The sequence below is a fragment of the Palaemon carinicauda genome, chromosome 39, assembly GCF_036898095.1.
Source record: "Palaemon carinicauda isolate YSFRI2023 chromosome 39, ASM3689809v2, whole genome shotgun sequence".
NCBI lineage: Eukaryota > Metazoa > Arthropoda > Malacostraca > Decapoda > Palaemonidae > Palaemon > Palaemon carinicauda.
The window spans coordinates 12,848,072-12,868,083 of NC_090763.1; the positions used below are offsets into that span (position 1 = coordinate 12,848,072).

The 20,012-nt window shown below is 51.2% G+C and overlaps 1 protein-coding gene across 3 annotated transcripts in view; it reads right to left on the reverse strand.

Annotated features, from left to right (window-relative positions):
• Positions 1 to 20,012, reverse strand: part of LOC137631012 (uncharacterized oxidoreductase YjmC-like) — a 155,502-nt gene that overhangs the window by 47,440 nt on the left and 88,050 nt on the right. For all 3 annotated transcript variants that reach the window (XM_068362558.1, XM_068362557.1, XM_068362559.1), the window contains one exon: positions 3,651 to 3,792. In XM_068362558.1, the coding sequence (XP_068218659.1) occupies positions 3,651 to 3,753 (103 nt within the window). In that variant the 5' untranslated portion in view covers positions 3,754 to 3,792. The remainder of the gene's footprint in view (positions 1 to 3,650; positions 3,793 to 20,012) is intronic.

Genomic DNA, 20,012 nt, shown 5'->3' on the forward strand with positions numbered 1-20,012 from the left:
AGGTGGGTTCCCTCTAGAGAGGAATGTCTGAGCCTATCTATCTCGACGCTGGGGAGCTGTTGGTGGAACCTATCAGACACCGCATCTCGCCATTTTAAGATGGTGTTTGCTCAGAAGTTTGAGACTTGTTGGGCAAGAAACTCGATCGTACGAGTGCCTGAGAGGAGGAAGGTCTCCATTGCCTTCCTGGTATGCTCCTTGGAGAAATCCTCGGATCGTACCAGGATTCCCAAGGTCCCTAACCAGATATCCAGCCACAAAGTAGCCTGCATCGCATACTTTGTGACCTCTTCCTGGTTAAGGACTTCGGCCGCCAAGAAAGAGACCTGCCGGCTGGAGAGTCTCTCAAGAGAGATTCCCCAGGTTAATTCTTCCAGAGAGTGGTGAAGTGGAAGAGCTGGACTGGGCTCTGCCAGGATCTCAAAGTACCTCCTCTGTTGTACATGAGGAGGTTGGGAGGAGCTTGTTTGTAGAGCCGGAACGGTTGGAGGAGGCAAACTCAGAGAGCTGTTGGGCGATCTTAGCCCTGGCACTCTTCAACCCCTGAGACCAGGGCAGAGTCTTTGAGGGTTTCCGAGTGCCGAAGACACGGTCTAAGACCGTGTCCTTGCCCTCCCAAGGGGTTATATCTCTGGGTCGGAAAACCCATTGAGAACCCTCATAAGAGTCAGGACCTCTCAGAATGCATGTTCTGACTCTTGTTGCTCTCCTTACGATGTCGGACTTGCAGTGAAGTCTACATCTTCCATCCCCAAGAGCTAGCTCTTCTCGGGGTGGGTTGCGGACATCCCTCGAGTGGCTGGCTGTCTCCGTCCTTGTAGTCCTGGCAGAGAACTTTGGCAGTCTTGGAGTCTTTGGACTCCTTCCAAGGAAGGAGGTAAGACTCCTACATCAAAAGCCTGGATGTTGTGTCCCTCCTGATCTCTGACTGTGGGGAACTCTTAGCGCGAAGGGAGGTTTCCCCCAACAATGGAATGGAGGAGAGCCTTTCCTCACACGACTCCCTTGGTAAAGGGGGGTGGGAGAGTATCCCTGGGGAGATACTGGAGGGACTAGCCTTGATGGCCTGCGCGGAGTCAGTTTCACCCTCGGGGAAGTGCCTGCATCGGAAACTCCTCTTTTCCTCTTCAATGGCGTAGAGGAAGCCATGGTTCTGTGTCGCGAGTCCAGAGCTATAGGCTGCTCTGACGAGCGGACGGACAGGGCAGGATTGAATGCCTGTGTTACGGCTCTGACTAGGGCACTGAACCAAGGCTGCTGACTGACTGAAGCACTGTCAGACATATCCCCTGAAGGGAAAGGGACCGAAGGTTCCCTACGAGGAGTCACCGTAATAGGTGGGTCCGCCTTAGAAGAAGGCAATTTCGGGATCCTGAACCCCTCCGCTGGTGCCTGTTTCCCTTTTCCCGAAGGCCGCGCTGAAATATGTTTGCGGGGAGGGGAATGATGCGACGGTGACCGGGTTGGGTGTAGTTCCTGTGCACGTGCCTGGTGGCGCGTGCACGCACGCGGGAGTATATTGGTGCGCGTGCGCAAGAGAATATTGGTGTGCGGGGGAGAATACTGGTGCGCAGGTGATAGCTGGCGCATGGGCGAGCATTGGCTTGCACGCGGGTGAGACCTGGCGGGTGTTGGCGCGCAGGGGCAATTGCCGGACGCGCATGTCCTGGTGCGTGCGCGCGGGAAGGACCTGGAGCGCAGGTGAGCACTGGATTGCGCGTTGTTTGCTCGCGCGTAGGCGTGTGATGCCCCGTGCGCGCAGGAGACTGATGGCACGTCGGTGAGCGCTGGCGCGCAGGAGCTCACTGATGTGCAGGGGAGTGCTGGCGCGCGCTGGTGCACAGGAGAGCACTGGCGCGTAGATGAGTGTTGGCACGCGGGAGCGCGCTGGCGCGCAGGAGATAATGGGCGCGCAGGAGGGCGCTGGCTCATGGGCGACCCTGTGGGCATGCAGGAGTGCTGGCGTGTAGGCGCATGTTGTAGCTGCCGTCTATGAGGGCGAGCAGGTGACGGGGCACACCGAAGGGTTGTAGCACGCTAACGAGCAGGCTGGTGATGACGAGCTGCTGGTGACTGCTAATGCCCTGTAAGAGGTTGGCGAGCTGCAGGCCGATGGTACACGGCTGCGCACTTCGGTAGGGCCTCAAGAGACTTTACCGAGAACAGAAACGGTGATGGAAGGTCGGCAGGTCTGGAACTGGGATGTGCCCTTTGTAAGGGCGAGCAGCCACCAATGGGGATCGCGAACGATCAGCAAAGACGTTCAGGACCGAAGTCGGAGGACTAGTAGCAGGTTCAGTGATGGTCGAAGGTCGAGGGTCAGATGACTGCGGCGACGAAGCAAAAGAGTCGAAAAAGCGCCTCTTCACCGCTGGTGAAAGGAGACCTCTGAGACGAAGTGGAGGGCAAGCTTTGCGACGAAGGCGCCCTCTAGGGGCCGTTGGATCAGCAAGCTGACCGTACGCCGCAGCAGTCCTCCGAATAGGAGTCTCTATGAGTGAACTCCGCCGAGGGGGAGAAACACTCGCAGGAGAGACAGACGGACTCAGTTTCCCCCTCGAAGGATGTTCAGGAATGGGGGAAACTGAATTGGCAGCAACCGCTGGAGAGTCTGGAGGGGCAGAGGAGTCAGATGACATCAAGGGTAACACCTCTGACACTACAACATCATCGAGGGCCAGAGGATCTACCTCTGACGGCGAAGATGACTGCTGAACAGTAGCACCCTTGCGGATGATGTGCAGCAATGAGTCCTTGGAGGGCGGACCCAAGAGTCCAAAGGACGACCAAACCTGTAACAAAGGGGTTAGTGACAAGGCCTCACCCGGGGGGAGAGGTGGGGCCGCTTCGCTAGGGGAAGCAACACCATCTCTCGAGGAACAGGGTTGGCCGACATTAACTTGGTCTACGCTACTACTCGACAGTCTCTTGTAAGAGGCCGAACAAGTAGGAGCTTCGGAGGAGGGTCGGGAGACGGAAGAAGAGGTTTTGGGTTTTCCTCCCTTCGAAGGAACCTTATTACACTTATTTTCACTATCACACCATTGACCTCTGCATACAGGACAAAGGGTGTGAGGATCTGTCTCCACCGGCGACATGAATGTTCTACAAAGGCGGCAGGAGAGTCCAGGGCAGGTGCGCATGGTAGCAGAAGTCAACTTCACAAACACACACTAGAAAAAAAAGAAAAAGCAAAAAAACAGATTAATGGCTATCCAAATAAAGCGCAGGATGAAGAGCGGCAACGTCCGTTTACCATCCAAGCCAAAAGCAAAGTGAGCTCAATCACAGGTGTGTGAGAGGGGGCGGTAGCAAGCTACCCTCCCCCTACCCCCGCTAACTAGTGGTGTGGGTAGTTAACCCTCGCTATATTTTAATGGCTCGTCATTTCAGCTACGCCAAAAGTAATACCCCTAATAAATAACATGGTTTGTATTCCAGTTATGGAACAAATCAAAATGATGCCACTTGCTACTGAACTGTTTTTCTGTAGGGGTAATTTTTTAAATTGCAAGAAAAAAAAAAAGCATAATCTATCCTGTATTGTAAACATGAAAACACAATGTGCACTATCATAAATTTTCTCCATCAACCTTGATTACCCTCCAAGCTCCTGTGTAACATGCATATCCATTTTTATCCAAACCAACCTGTTCTTAAAAGTCCATGACTGTAATGGCCTCGCTTGTCAGCCTCGACTAAAATATCCGCCATCAGCAATGCATTTTCTTGAGGAACACCAACAGCCTTCATACAATCTGTTATAAATCGTCGTACGTCATCTTCAGGGCACTGAAGAAATAAGATTACTGTACTGTATTATATTCGCGGTAAAAAAGTAAGCACTAATAAGTGTTATGCAATTAGTAATGTTTATTATTATCATTACTAGCTAAGCTACAACCCTAGTTGGAGCCCAAGGCTCCAACAGGGAAAAACAGCCCAGTGAGGAAAGGAAGTAAGGAAATAAATAAAAGATCTGAGAAATAATGAACAATTAAAATAAAATACTTTTAAAAACAGTAACAATGCCAAAATGTTATTTTTATAATAAAATAAATTTTTGAATATACAGTACTTACCCGGTGATTATAATAGCTGCAACTCTGTTGCTCGACAGAAAACTCTAAGGTAAAATTCGCCAGCGATCGCTACACAGGTTGCGGGTGTGCCCAACAGCGCCATCTGTCGTCCAGATACCCAGTACTCAATGTAAACAAAGAACTCAATTTTCTCCTCGTTCCACTGCGTCTCTATTGGGGAGGAAGGGAGGGTCCTTTAATTTATAATCACCGGGTAAGTATATTCAAAAATTTATTTTATTATAAAAATAAAATTTTTCAATATTAAACTTAGCCGGTGATTATAATAGCTGATTCACACCCAGCATGGTAGAGACCAGCATTATATGTTTACATTATTATGAGCTAAGAATTTTTATTTCATTTTAGAAGTTATCAAAATAACAAAAACAAAATAAATAGGTACCTGGTAAGGAAGTCGACTTGAACAATTACTCTGCCTTTTTAAGTACGTCTTCCTTACGGAGCCTCGCGATCCTCTCAGGATGCTGATCGACCCCTAGGATCTGAAGTATCAAGGGTTGCAACCCATACAACAGGACCTCATCAAAACCTCTAATCTAGGCGCTTCTCAAGAAATGACTTTGACCACCCGCCAAATCAACCAGGATGCGAAAGGCTTCTTAGCCTTCCGGACAACCCAAAAACAACAATAAAAAACATTTCAAGAGAAAGATTAAAAAGGTTATGGAATTAGGGAATTGTAGTGGTTGAGCCCTCACCCACTACTGCACTCGCTGCTACGAATGGTCCCAGAGTGTAGCAGTCCTCGTAAAGAGACTGGACATCCTTAAGATAAAAAGACGCGAACACTGACTTGCTTCTCCAATAGGTAGCGTCCATTATACTTCGCAGAGATCTATTTTGTTTAAAGGCCACGGAAGTTGCGACAGCTCTAACTTCGTGTGTCCTTACCCTCAGCAAAGCTTGGTCTTCCTCATTCAGATGGGAATGAGCTTCTCGTATTAACAGTCTGATAAAATAGGATAAAGAATTCTTTGACATAGGCAAAGATGGTTTCTTAACTGAACACCATAAAGCTTCAGACGGGCCTCGTAAAGGTTTAGTTCGTTTTAAATAGAACTTAAGAGCTCTCACAGGGCATAAGACTCTTTCTAGTTCATTTCCAACCATATTCGATAAGCTTGGAATATCGAACGATTTTGGCCAAGGTCGAGAAGGCAGCTCGTTTTTGGCTAGAAAACCAAGTTGTAGAGAACATGTAGCCGTTTCAGATGAGAAACCGATGTTCTTGCTGAAGGCATGAATCTCACTGACTCTTTTAGCTGTGGCTAAGCAAACCAGGAAAAGAGTCTTTAAGGTGAGATCTTTCAGGGAGGCTGATTGTAGCGGCTCGAACCTGTCTGACATGAGGAATCTTAGTACCACGTCTAAATTCCAACCAGGTGTAACCAAACGACGCTCCTTCGTGGTCTCAAAAGACTTAAGGAGGTCCTGTAGATCTTTATTGTTGGAAAGATCTAAGCCTCTGTGACGGAAGACTGATGCCAACATGCTTCTGTAACCCTTGATAGTGGGAGCTGAAAGAGATCGTTCTTTCCTCAGATATAAGAGGAAGTCAGCTATTTGAGTTACAGAGGTACTGGTCGAGGATACGGATACTGACTTGCACCAGTTACGGAAGACTTCCCACTTCGATTGGTAGACTCTAAGGGTGGATGTTCTCCTTGCTCTAGCAATCGCTCTGGCTGCCTCCTTCGAAAAGCCTCTAGCTCTCGAGAGTCTTTCGATAGTCTGAAGGCAGTCAGACGAAGAGCGTGGAGGCCTTGGTGTACCTTCTTTACGTGTGGCCGACGTAGAAGGTCCACCCTTAGGGGAAGCGTTCTGGGAACGTCTACTAGCCATCTAAGTACCTCGGTGAACCATTCTCTCGCGGGCCAGAGGGGAGCAACTAGCGTCAACCTTGTCCCTTCGTGAGAGGCGAACTTCTGCAGTACCTTGTTGACAATCTTGAACGGAGGGAATGCATATAGATCTAGATGTGACCAATCTAGGAGAAAGGCATCTATATGAACTGCTGCTGGGTCCGGGATTGGTGAGCAATATATTGGGAGCCTCTTGGTCATTGAGGTTGCGAAGAGATCTATGGTCGGCTGGCCCCAGGTGGCCCAAAGACTCTTGCATACATCCTTGTGGAGGGTCCATTCTGTTGGAAGAATTTGTCCCTTCCGACTGAGACAATCTGCCATGACATTCAAGTTGCCTTGGATGAACCTCGTAACTAGCGATATGTTTAGACCTTTTGACCAGGTGAGGAGGTCCCTTGCGATCTCGTACAACGTCGGTGAGTGGGTCCCTCCTTGCTTGGAGATGTACGCCAAAGCCGTGGTGTTGTCCAAGTTCACCTCCACCACTTTGCCTTGAAGGAGAGACCTGAAGCTTTTCAAGGCCAGATGTACTGCCAGTAGCTCCTTGCAGTTGATATGCATTGTCCTTTGACTCGAGTTCCATATTCCCGAGCATTCCCGACCGTCTAATGTCGCGCCCCAGCCTACGTCCGATGCGTCCGAGAAGAGAACGTGGTTGGGAGTCTGAACAGCCAGGGGCAGACCCTCTCTGAGGCTGATACTGTCCTTCCACGATGTCAGGCAAGACTTCATCTTCTCGGAAATGGGGATCGAGACCGCTTCTAGCGTCTTGTCCTTTTTCCAGAGAAATGCTAGGTGATATTGAAGAGGACGGAGGTGTAGTCTTCCTAATGCTACGAACTGTTCCAGGGATGATAGCGTCCCTATCAGACTCATCCACTTCCTGACTGAACATCGTACCTTCTTCAGCATGTTCTGGATGCATAACTGGGCTTGGCTTGTTCTGGGGGCCGACGGAAAAGCCCGAAAAGCTAGACTGTGAATCTCCATCCCTAAATACACAATAGTTTGGGATGGGACCACTTGTGACTTTTCCATATTGACAAGGAGACCCAATTCCTTGGTCAGATCTAGAGTCCACTTTAGATCCTTCAGACAGCGACGACTGGAAGAAGCTCTGTGAAGCCAGTCGTCCAAATAGAGGGAGGCTCGGATGTCCGCTAAATGAAGGAATTTGGCTACATTCCTCATCAGCCTCGTAAACACAAGAGGAGCTGTGCTTAGGCCAAAGCACAGGACTTGAAACTGGTAGACAACCTTTTCGAAAACGAATCTCAGAAAAGGTTGGGAGTCCGGGTGGATGGGGACGTGGAAGTAGGCGTCCCTTAGGTCTAACGAGACCATCCAGTCTTCCCTTCTGACCGCTGCTAGAACCGACTTTGTGGTCTCCATGGAGAACGTCTGCTTTGTGACAAAGACATTCAGCGCACTGACGTCTAGCACCGGCCTCCACCCTCCTGTCTTCTTGGAAACCAAGAAGAGACGGTTGTAGAATCCTGGGGTTTGATGGTCCAGGACTTTGACTACCGCTCCCTTCTCTAGTAAGAGAGACACTTCCTGTTTCAATGCTCGTCTCTTGTCTTCCTCTCTGTACCTGGGAGAGAGATCGATGGGGGACGTTGCTAGAGGGGGTTTTCGTACAAACGGGATCTTGTACCCCTCTCTGAGCAACTTCACAGATTGTGCATCTGCGCCTCTCTTTTCCCAGGTCTGCCAGAAGTTCTTGAGTCTGGCTCCCACTGCTGTCTGAAGAAGCTGGCAGTCAGACTCTGCCCTTAAAGGACTTGGTTCCTTTCTTCTTTCCACGTCTCCCTTCGGCACGAGCACCTCCTCTGCTGGAGGCTCTGCCACGAAAGGGCGGAATAAAACGGGACGCTGGAGTGTCCATCCTTGGTCTAGCTGACAAGGTAGGCAAAGGGGTGGCTTTGCGAGCAGAGGACGCAACAAGATCGTGAGTATCCTTCTGTATCAAAGAAGCGGCAATCTCCTTAATTAGGTCCTCTGGAAAAAGGCACTTAGAAAGAGGAGCAAACAGAAGTTCGGATCTCTGGCATGGTGTAACTCCAGCTGAAAGGAATGAACACAGGTTTTCACGCTTCTTAAGGACTCCGGACACAGAGGATGCAGCAAGCTCATTAGACCCATCACGTACGGCCTTGTCCATGCAGGACATAATGAGCAAGGAAGTCTCCTTCTCCGTCGGAGAGATCTTTCTGCTTAGAGCTCCTAGACACCAGTCTAAGAAGTTAAATACCTCGAAGGCTCTAAATATCCCTTTCAAAAGGTGGTCCAGGTCCGAAGATGACCAACATATCTTCGAGCGTCTCATGGCTAGGCGGCGGGGAGAGTCTACAAGACTTGAGAAGTCGCCCTGGGCAGAGGCAGGAACTCCCAAGCCGAGAACTTCTCCCGTGGCATACCAGACGCTCGATCTAGAAGAGAGTCTAGCAGGGGGAAACGTAAAAGCTGTCTTCCCTAAACTCTTTTTGGACTGCAGCCATTCTCCAATCACTCGCAAAGCTCTCTTGGACGAGCGTGCGAGGACGAGTCTTGTAAAGGCAGGAGTGGTTGACGGCATGCCTAACACAAACTCTGACGGAGGCGAACGCGGAGCTACAGACACAAACTGGTCCGGAAACATCTCTTTGAACAGGGCCAAAACTTTCCTAAAGTCCAAAGAGGGTTGCGTAGACTTAGGCTCGTCCAGTTCTGAGTGCGGTTCATCTTCATGTACAGCACCATCATCATCAGAAAGTCCCTCATCCGATAACTGATGAGGGAACGGCAACGGAGTGGGTAATGGCTGGTTGGCTGAGTCCGGCCGCACGGGTGCATGCGTGACTGAGCCGGACGCAACGTCATGGAACTGTTGCCCAGTCTGTGAGCTGGCAACAACCATAGCAGCGAGGGGATGCACAGCGTCTACTCCAGACTGTCTAGACCGATGTGGGTGAGCAGTGGCAACCACACTGGGTTGCGGAGGTTGACGCACCGCGTCAAAACAAAACAACTCTGACGGTTGTTGAACCTCCCGAACGTCAACGGATACCTCCGTGCGTCGCTGAACGTCAACATGCGGCTGGCAGATCACACTGGAACGCATGGGTGGCGGAACTCTCTCAACTGGAGTGCGTGAGAAGGTTACCTCAGCGTCCCCAGGACGCACAACCGATCGTGTGGGTGGTTGTAGGCAAGGAGCTGCACTAGCTGGTGCGGCAGCAACCTTCTCCATACGAAAGTCCTGCATAAGCGACGTTAGTTGAGACTGCATGTCTTGCAGTAAAGACCACTTAGGGTCTACAGGAGTAGGTGCGGCGACAGACGGTGTAACAGTCTGAAGCGGTACCGCTTTGCCTCTCTTAGGAGGTGAGCAGTCATCGGATGACTGCAGCGAGTCCGAACTGACCCAGTGGCTACAACTGGGCCGTTGGACTTGCGCGGAAGGGACCAACTTGCGCTTTAACGGTCGTGAGACCTTGGTCCATGGTTTCTTTCGAGAAACACCTTCCGAAGACGAGGTATAAATGGGCTCTCTCGTCTTTGTTAGGCAGGGGCGATCTTGGGTAGATACGCCCGATACCACGGAGGGAACGTCTGTTCGCTGATTAAAGCCTCTCGAACCCATTTGTCGTACGACATTGCTTCTCCCCTGGACTTGGGAGCTTGCAAGAGGTCCCGGACTAGGAGGACGACAGGCACGAACAGACGAACCCTCAAGCGCAACACTATCCACAACACTATCACTCACTTTAACACTTCCCACTGCAGTTTTACACTTCAGCTCCTTCACATCCGCCATGAGCTGATTACGGTCACTAGCCAGGGACTCAACTCTCTCACCCAGAGCTTGGATGGCACGCATCATATCAGCCATCGAAGGTTCCTGAGTGCCAGAAGGGGGATCAGGAGCAACCACTACAGGGGAAGGAATAGGTTGTGGGGCATGAGGAGAGGAAATGTCAACAGAGCGAGAGGAACTTCTCCTAACTCTATCTCTCTCTAGCCTACGTGTATACTTTTGGAATTCGATAAAATCGAATTCCGAAAGCCCAACGCACTCCTCACATCGATCTTCCAATTGACAGGTTTTATCCCGACAATTGGAACAAACAGTGTGAGGGTCGATAGAGGCCTTCGGAAGACGCCTTGAACAGTCCCTAGCATTGCACTTCCTAAATTTTGGGACTTGTGAAGGGTCAGCCATTTTGAATTGGTCAAAGGGGAATTCAAAAACTATCAAAAAGTCATCAACAAAGAATCCGTAATCAAAAAGAGTTCAAGGGATTGCGAAGAGAAAGCCTGCACAGCGAAAGCTCAAAACTAGAATAGTGTACTTCACCAATTAGTTGTGAAAACAAATCCAGTTAGCAACAGCGAATAAGTACGTCTTGTCGGTAGCACGACAGAGAGAAAATTGAGTTCTTTGTTTACATTGAGTACTGGGTATCTGGACGACAGATGGCGCTGTTGGGCACACCCGCAACCTGTGTAGCGATCGCTGGCAAATTTTACCTTAGAGTTTTCTGTCGAGCAACAGAGTTGCAGCTATTATAATCACCGGCTAAGTTTAATATTGAAAAACATATGTTTCATATATATATACTGTACTAAAACAAAATTAGAAGTACAGTAACTAGGAGTACTATTTAGTAGATACATATCTGTGTACAGTATGAAAATATGACAAATTCGGAGATAATTTGTATTTTTCCTAACCATACAAACCTTAGCTATTTACATTGGGTTTACTTTCGGCATAGCTGAAATGACGAGCCAATAGTTTTTAACGAGGGTTAACTACCCCCGCGCTAGTTAGCGGGGGTAGTGGAAGGGGTAGCTTGCTACCCCTCCCCCCCCCACACAGCGGTGATTTGCTTCACTTCACTTAGAGGTAGGACTTGACTTGGGGGTCAGGGCTGGCGGGCAAATATGTGTAAATAGCTAAGGTTTGTATGGTTAGGAAAAATACAAATTATCTCCGAATTTGTCATTTGTTCCGTAACCGAAATACAAACCACGCTATTTACATTGGGTGACTTACCCCTTAGGAAGGGTGGAAAGTCCCCAGCCTTACTGACTTTGGCTTTACCCGGGGGCTCCGCCTCCCAGTGACTAGCACTCGAGAAAAGGAGCCCCTGCACCTCACAAGTTCCTTGCTTCGCCAGGAACGAGTGGCCTACATATGTTGTGTGTGGAGGAAAGAGCGTGACTCGTACTACAAAGTTGACCTTGAGACCTTTAGATAGGAATCCAGGATAGGACGTTCCCAATACCACCTCGTCAGGGTATGGTGGACGCGACAGTATTAAACTTAATACTAGGAGCACAACGCCCTCAACCTACTGCTACTTGTCCATAAAGGAGCCTGAGGTTAGACCAGCTGTTGTGCAGCCACCACAGGGCCGATAGAAAACGTATCGAGGCTCCTGTGGGTCACGTCCTGCAGGTAGTGGGCTGTGAAGGTCGTCTGACGCTTCCAGACCCCAGCTTGAAGCACCTGCGTCACAGAGAAGTTTCTCCTGAAGGCCAGAGACGTAGCAACGCCCCTGACGTCGTGTGCCCTAGGGTGACGTGACGGAGGAGGGTCTGGATTCAAGGCGTGATAGATAACCCTTCGAATCCAAGCCGAGATGGTATTCTTGGTGACCCTCCTCTTCGTCCTGCCTGTGCTAACAAACAATGCTCGCACTTGAGGACAAACTGCAGCTGTTCTCTTCAAGTAATACCTCAGACTCCTCACTGGACATAGTAGCAGCTGGTCTGGGTAGCTTGTTACAGAACGGACACTCGCGATCCTGAAAGAGTCGAATCCTGGGTCCAGCACTCCAGGATTCTGAGTCTTGGCTACAAACTCAGGGACGAACCTGAACGTTACCTCCCCCCATCCCCTTGAATGGGCGATGTCGTACGAGAGACCATGAAGTTCACTAACTCGCTTGGCCGAGGCCAAAGCGAGCAGGAAAGCCGTCTTCCAAGACAGGTGGCAATCAGAGGCCTGGCGTAATGGTTCGAAGGGAGGTCTCTTAAGAGCCCTGAGAACCCGAACCACGTTCTAAGGAGGAGGTCTCACTTCCGACTGAGGGCAGGTAAGCTCATAGCTACGTATGAGTAGAGTGTGTTCCAGCAAGGAAGAAATGTCCACACCTTTCAGCCTAAAAGCCAAGCTTAAGGCTGAGCGATAGCCTTTCACCGCTGAGACCGAAAGGCGCATTTCCTCCCGCAGATACACGAGGAACTCCGCTATTGCTGGAATAGTGGCATCCAGCGGAGAGATACCCCTCCCACGACACCAACCACAGAAGACTCTCCACTTCGCCTGGTAGACTCCCTCAGAGGACTTTCGCAGGTGCCGAGACATTCTCTCCGCAACCTGTTGCAAAAAGCCTCTCTCCGTGAGGAGACGCTGGACAGTCTCCAGGCGTGAAGCCGAAGCGAGGCCACAGCCTTGTGAAGGATGTTGCAGTGTGGTTGTCTGAGTAGCTCGTGTCATGGGGGAAGTTCTCTCGGGAGCTCCGTCAGGAGCTGTAGAAGGTCCGGGAACCATTCCGCGTGATGCCATAGCGGAGCTATCAGAGTCATCGAACAGTTGACCGATAGTCTGGTCCTGTTGAGCACCCTTCTCATCAGACAGAACGGTGGGAAGGCGTACACGTCGATGTTGTCCCACCGTTGTTGGAAAGCATCTTGCCAGAGTGCCTTGGGGTCCGGGACTGGGGAGCAGTACAGGGGCAGCTTGAAATTCAAAGCTGTCGCGAACAGATCCACAGTCAGGGAACCCCACAAAGTGAGGACTTTGTTGGCTATCTGAGGATCCAAAGACCACTCGGTACTCACTATCTGCGAAGCCCTGCTCAGACTGTCGGCGAGCACATTCCTCTTGCCAGGAATGAAGCGAGCTGATGGTGTTATCGAGTGGACTTCGGTCCACCTCAGAATCTCTACTGCAAGATGGGATAGCTGCTGCGAAAAAGTACCTCCCTGCTTGTTGATATAAACCACTACCGTGGTGTTGTCGCTCATCACCACCACGGAGTGACCCGCCAGGGTCCGTTGGAACTGCTGAAGAGCCAGAAAGACGGCCTTCATTTCTAGCAGGTTGATGTGCAGGTACTTTTCTGATTCTGACCAAAGGCCTGAGGTCCTCTGGTTCAGAATGTGCGCCCCCCACCCTTCTTTTGACGCGTCCGAAAACAGTGTCAATTCCGGGGGGAGGACGAGAAGATCCACTCCCTTTCGCAGGTTCTCGTCGACCAGCCACCACCGCAGGTCCGCCCGTTCCAAAGATCCTATCGGGACCTGTACGTCCGGGGAATCGGATCCTTGATTCCACCGGGACTTGAGCCGCCACTGCAGGGATCTCATCCTGAGGCGGCCGTTTGGAACCAGACGAGCCAGGGAGGACAGGTGACCTAAGAGACGCAACCACGATTGGGCGAGAAGCTCTTCTCGCCTGAGGAAGGGTTCCGCCACCCTCCTCAGCCTTGCTATCCTGTCGTCTGATGGAAAGGCTTTGTGGAGATTGGTGTCTAACAACATGCCTAGATATACCAGTCGTTGGGACGGCTGTAGAGAGGACTTCTCGAGATTTACCACGATCTCCAGATCCTGGCAAAGCCCCAGAAGCCTGTCTCGGTGTCGAAGAAGGGTCGACTCCGAGTCTCCTAGGATCAGAAGGAGACGGATGCCGTTCCTGTGCGCCCAAGATGAAATCAGGGTGAACACTCTGGTGAACACCTGAAGTGCTGTGGAGAGACCAAAGCACAGCACCTTGAACTGGTAGGTCTTGCTGTCTAGGCTGAATCTCAAGTACTTCCTGGAAGACGGATGAATTGGGATCTGGAAGTACGCTTCCTTTAGATCCAGTGTGCACATGATGTCTAGAGGTCTCACCGCAAGTCTGACCGTGTCCGCTGTCTCCATGCTGAACCGAGTTTGCTTGACAAACTTGTTCAGAGCCGAGAGGTCGATGACAGGTCTCCAGCATCCAGACGCCTTCTTTACAAGAAAGAGTCGACTGAAGAAGCCTGGGGAGCCGTCGACGACCTCCTGGAGAGCATCCTTCTTGAGCATGGTCTCGACTTCTGCCCGAAGGGCCAGCCCCTTTACCGATCCCATGGCATAGGAGCTCAACGACACTGAATTCGCTGTCTGGGGAGGTTGAGATGTCGTGAACGGGACGCGATAGCCTAGGCCGATCACGGAGATCGTCCAAGCATCGGCCCCATGTTGCTGCCACCTGTGCACGCAACTTTGAAGGCATCCCCCCAGAGGTGGATACGCGGGGGGACTGCCACTCCTAGCGTTTGCGGCCGCGGCCGCCCCCTCTAGGAGTCTTGCCTCCCCTGGAGGACTTACCGCCCCTCTTGTCCTTGGCAGGAAAGTGCTGGGGCTTAGACACCACCTTCTTAGCTGCCGGTGCCTGCTTTGGTGTCTTGCGAGGCTGCTGCTGCTGTTGCTGCGGAGCTGGAGGCTTATAGGGCCAAGATGTAAGGGCCCTTTGGAGGAGGGAGTCCTGGCTAGACTTCCTCCACCTCTCAGCTGTACGTTCTATGTCCTGAGGCTCTAACAGATTCTCCCCAAAGAGGGAAGCATGCCTGAGCCTGCAGACATCCACGGCGGGGACCTTCGGGTGGAACTTCTCGGTCACCGCATCACGCCGCTTCAACACCGAGTTGGCCCACAGGGTAGTAACCTGATGTGCCAGGAACTCGATGGAGCGAGTGCCCGAGAGGAGGAAGGTCTCCAGGGCCTTCCTATTGGCCTCCTTAGACAAATCCTTGGAGCGCAATAGGATGCCCAGAGACCCTAGCCATATATCCAGCCACGAAGTGGCCTGCATGGCGCACTTCGCGACCTTCTCATGGCTCAGGATCTCCGACGCTGAGAACGTCACCTGCCGGGCGGAGAGCTTCTCAAGAGGAACTCCCCTAGCAAGCTCTTCTACTGAATGATGGAGGGGAAGAGCGAGGCTAGACTCCCCCAAGATCTCAAAATACCTCCTCTGCTGGAGACGAGGAGGTGGGAGGAGTTTGTTCCCGGCAGAGGAACGACTGGAGGAAGCGAGAACTGCGAGTTGAGCATTGGCCCTGGCTCTGGCACTCTTCAACCCCTGGGACCAGGGCAGAGCCGCGCTGGCCTTGGGGGGCTTCTGAGTTCCGTACACCTGATCCAGGACAGTGTCCTTGCCTTCTCGGGGGGCGATCACGGGGTCCATGAACCCGTTGAGTTGTCTCATCAGGCTCAGAACCTGCCAGAAGGCATGCTCAGACTCTTGCTCGTCTCCTCCCTGCGGACTGGCAGCTTAGTCTCCCGTCCCCGGAATCTCTTCCTGGGGAGATGCGTGGACGTTCTCCCGGGGTGCAGCTGGTTCCTGACGAATCCTAGAAGAGGACTTCGGGATTGTCTTGGAGTCCTTGGGTTCCCTCCTGGGCGGGATACACGACCCCAACAAAGAGGTCAGGAAGGCGCCCTCCGCGCGAGACGATTCCCCTCCATGAGGAGATGACTCCCCCCTTGGTGCCGAGGGGGAGACCACTACCTCACAAGATCCTCCCGAGGACGGAAAAGCCTCGTCCTCAGAAGAAGGAGAAAACGCCTGCGAAGGGGATGGAGCCTTCCTGACGGACTTCTTAGGAACCAACTTCTCCCTGGGAGAAGTCCCCACGAAGTCCACTCCTCTCCTTCTCTTCAGCGGAGGCGAGGCAGCTGTTGGCTTGTGCCCTTGATCGGCGAGTGCAGGCTTCATAACCTTCACTAACGCCCGCATCAGAGGACCAAACCAAGACTGCCGAGACACGGACACAGAGTCCAAAAGTCCCGCTGGAGGGAAGGGGATCGGGCGATCCTTCGGAGTGGACACCACTGGACCTGCCTGTAAGGAAAAAGGGGAAGAAAGTTGTTCTGACCTCTCCGATGGGTCTTCCCTATCCTGAAAAAGAGTCCTGCGCTTAGGCGGTGGCAATCCTGATTGCGGTCTGGCGACACGCGTCCCTGCTGCTGTCGCGGGCTGCGGAACCCGATGCAAACGGGGGTCGTGCTGACGCTCGTGCGTAGGCGAAACTACGGAGTCACGCGCGAGAGGCTGTTGAAGCGCGGGCGCGTAATCGCGCGGAGACAATCGAGCACGGGAGCGAACGCGCGCAGGCGAGCGGTCGAGAGGGCGCACGGGCGAACGAGCGCGTGGGCAAGCTGGCGAGTGAGAACGTTGGCGCGTTGGCGAGGGAACGTGTTGGCGCGTGGGCGAACGAGATCGCTCCGAGGACCGCCCATGTTCAGGTGATCGCTGACGCGCTGGGGACCGTTGACGCGTCTGCGATCGTTGGCGAGCAGGAGGGCGACGCGTGGAATCCTTTGAGGGAGCTGCTGGCGCGGTGCGCAGAGGCGAAAGCTCACGAACGGGCTCAGGAACAGGAGGCGCATGGGCGCGTGGGCGTACAGGCACTTTGGAAGTACGCGCTGGAGACCGCGAGCGTTGCTGCGCTGGAACAGGCTGACAAGCAGGATCGCGAGGGCGAGGAGAAGAGTCCTTGTCCAAGACCTGAACCAAAGTCCTAGGTCGCGCAGGCGAGTGTGGGCGCACAGGGCGCGAGTCAGGAACTGGGAGCGCAGGCGCGCTCTGACGGGCAGGAGATCTAGGGCGCTCAGGAGAACGATGGCGCACTGGGCACTCAACAGGAACTACAGGATGAACGATGTCCTCAGAAGAGCGCTGGCGAGAAGAGGGGCGACGATCATTAGGAGAGCGCTGGTGAACAGGAGAACACTGGCGATCAGGAGAACGCTGACGAGCAGGAGAGCGCATGTACGCTAACACTGCAGGAGGGAAGCACCCACACCGTGGGAAGCAACCCTTTGCCCCGAAGGGACCGTTGCCCGTCGGCTGACGAGGTCAGGCTGCTGGACATCTGCACCAGAAGCGGAGGGTCTGGAAGGCGTTGGAGAGCAATCCCCGGAGAGGTCTAAGGAAGCTGAAGCTGCAGGCTGCTTACGGCAAGGAGAGTCCCCCTCGGAGGAAGGAGGCGAAGATTCAAAAAGGCGCCTCTTAGCACCCTTATAGGGAGACGGGAGGCCCTTGCGGCGCAGCGGACAGTGAGCCTTACGGCAAAGGCGGCCACGAGGGAGATCGTCAGGACCATCAGTCCTCCGAAGGGGTCTCAGTCAAAGCGCTCCCCCGAGAGGGAGGCTTGGCAGCAGAAGAGCCCGTGGGACTCCCTTCCCCCTTCGAAGGATGTACGGAAGGGGGAGGAGAGCCTTCAGCAACATCATCCACAACAGGAACCGCAGAGGACTGACCCGACCCGTCGGAAGCCTCTGCCACCACGACGTCGACGATAGACAGAGGATCTACCTCTGCTATCACCGGCGACTGCTTAACAGCGGCCCCCAACTGGACAAGGTCAATCAGGGCTTCCCTGGAGGGCAGGCCCTTAAGCCCCAAGGAAGCCCAAATCTGAAAAAGATCATCATGAGACAAAGAGTCATTAGCAACAACCTCCCCCGGAGGAGGAGGGGGAGCCGCCCCGCTATGGGAGGCGACGCCCTCTCCCCCAACCCAAGGTCGGGAAACAGAACTAGGGCCTGCGCTCCCACTCGGCGGTCTCTCCTTTGGAGCCGAACGAGGGGGAGCTTCGGAGGAGGTTTGGGCGGCGGAAGAAGAGTCCCAAGAGCCTTCCTCCTTCAAAGCAACCCCAGAAGGAGAACGGTCTCTCTTGGACTTCTTACGCCGGCGGCCAAACCTCTCCCACTGGGAGGCAGACCACTCCCTGCACTCACCACAAGTATTCTCTCTGTCACACCGTCGGCCTCGACACTGCGGGCAAAGGGTGTGAGGATCCGTGTCCACCGCAGACATGAAAGTACCGCAAGGGCGACCGGCAATACCAGGGCACTTGCGCATGATGAACATCCAAGGGTGAGGCCAACTTCAAACACACACACAAACTGAAAGGAAAAGCAAAACTAGATTAAGGCTGTCAACGAGGACGATGGACAGACACGTCTGTTCATCGACGGAGCCAAAAGTGAAGTAAAGCAAATCACCGGTGTGTGGGGGGGAGGGGTAGCAAGCTACCCCTTCCCCTACCCCCGCTAACTAGCGCGGGGGTAGTTAACCCTCGTTAAAAACTATTGGCTCGTCATTTCAGCTACGCCGAAAGTAAACCCAATGTAAATAGCGTGGTTTGTATTTCGGTTACGGAACAAATATATTTGAAGAACTTAACTATGCTTAGAGTGAAAAAAAAGTTATTAGAGGTAAAAGGATACTTGAAAAAAGTAGGGAAAACATGATTAAACAGATCTAATTCCTGTGTCAAAAATCACAAATTTTAAAAGTAATTAGTATTTTTCCCAAACTATACAATCCTGAGTCCTTTAATAAGAGTATGTTTTCAGCCTGGCTGGAACTCTGCTGTTAAAATTTATAACGAGGTGTCTGTAGTTACTTGCGGCCAGTAGCCAATCTCCATCCCAAGCCGCCACACTGAGTAACCACTTGACCTTTACCTAGGGCTAGTGGTAATGTATACATAGCATAAACAAAAAATATAATTAACCCTGTTAATTACCTCATAAGTATGAAGGAAAACATGTGCTACGTCTGGCAACTTTTTGATTCTCTTGAAGGTACAGAACAGTACCTTTATCCTGACCAAAGCGTTACTGGCTGTTACGTTGTAAAGTCGAACAATTAATTCATTATTGGTTGATAACAATACAATGTGCTTAAACTAGAATTAAAGGGTTGACTAAACTATATCTTAAAATTAAAACAATGATAAATGTTATAACAAAATGCACAGCACCACAGCGCTAACAACTTTTTGCGTGCTTCAGCCAGGACAACTACGCTTATCTACCCACATTTCAGTGGTTCAAAAGTTTTTGCAGTTTTGTACATACGTACTAAACTGAGTCAGCCCTCCCTATTTGCAGGTTCTTCCTTCATGATTTCGATCATTCACGATACAGAGAACCGCATAACCTATTACATTAAATAAAAATCACTGATTTGCAGTTTTGCGATAAGTACTCTCCCGGCCCGATGATTTCAAACCAACTGCAATCCTTTGCACTCAGCATACTTTGAGACGTTTCCCTCTCCACACAGCACAATACTGTACCCCATCTCTCACTCACTTGGCCTCAGTCTTGCATAGTCACTCCTTGCAAATCTCCTGCTTTGGTCCTTTTTGTGTAGAATAGCATTGTAATGTAATAAAGTGATGCAGAAAACCTGTACATATACAGTGTGCTTATAGTGATCTTATTATAAAATGTACTGTACATTACGCTACACCATGCACCCAACAGTCGATGGCTCGGAGAGTTGTATCATGCTTTAGACTTATTGCGTAGAACTTTGTATATAAACGGCTAGTGGTGCCGTAATAGTTTTTCTTTTAATTATTATAGTAATAGTATATTCAGTACAATACTGAAATGTTGTTATATTAACTACTGTACAATATTATATACAAAATGCCATAATTTACAGAAGTATATAGATACAGTATTGGCTACATGTACGGTAAGTTTTAATGACAAGTCGATCTGCCGAAAACAGCAAATACTTACGAGTTTTACCTTAGCTAATTAAGCTGTCTTGTAACTATAGTAATGTACTGTACATTACAGTATCAGTGAGTGTTATCAGATAAGAACAACAGTGTTTTGTTGGTACTGTACTGTATATATGTGTAGGTATGTGTGGCAATAAAGAGTTACATGTACCTTAGTCTTAATGTGTACAAAGTACTGTACACATGTTTACATGTCCTGTACACTTACTTAAATGTGTTCAGTCATTAACACAATACTTATACTGTGATAAAAACCAAGTAAAAACAAAATGAGGCAGTACTTAATGTGTTATTGTGGGCAGTGAGTTAGTAGGTTAGGAGTTAACCCACCCTAGGGCAGTAGGTATTCGCAGATTCTTGCTTTTTCCCGCTAGTCTCTGTTACCTAACGCCAGTGAATAAGGAGGCCAGACTGTAATCCTTCGTGGTTCAGCAAACTTTTCAATGTCTCCAAGTATATTA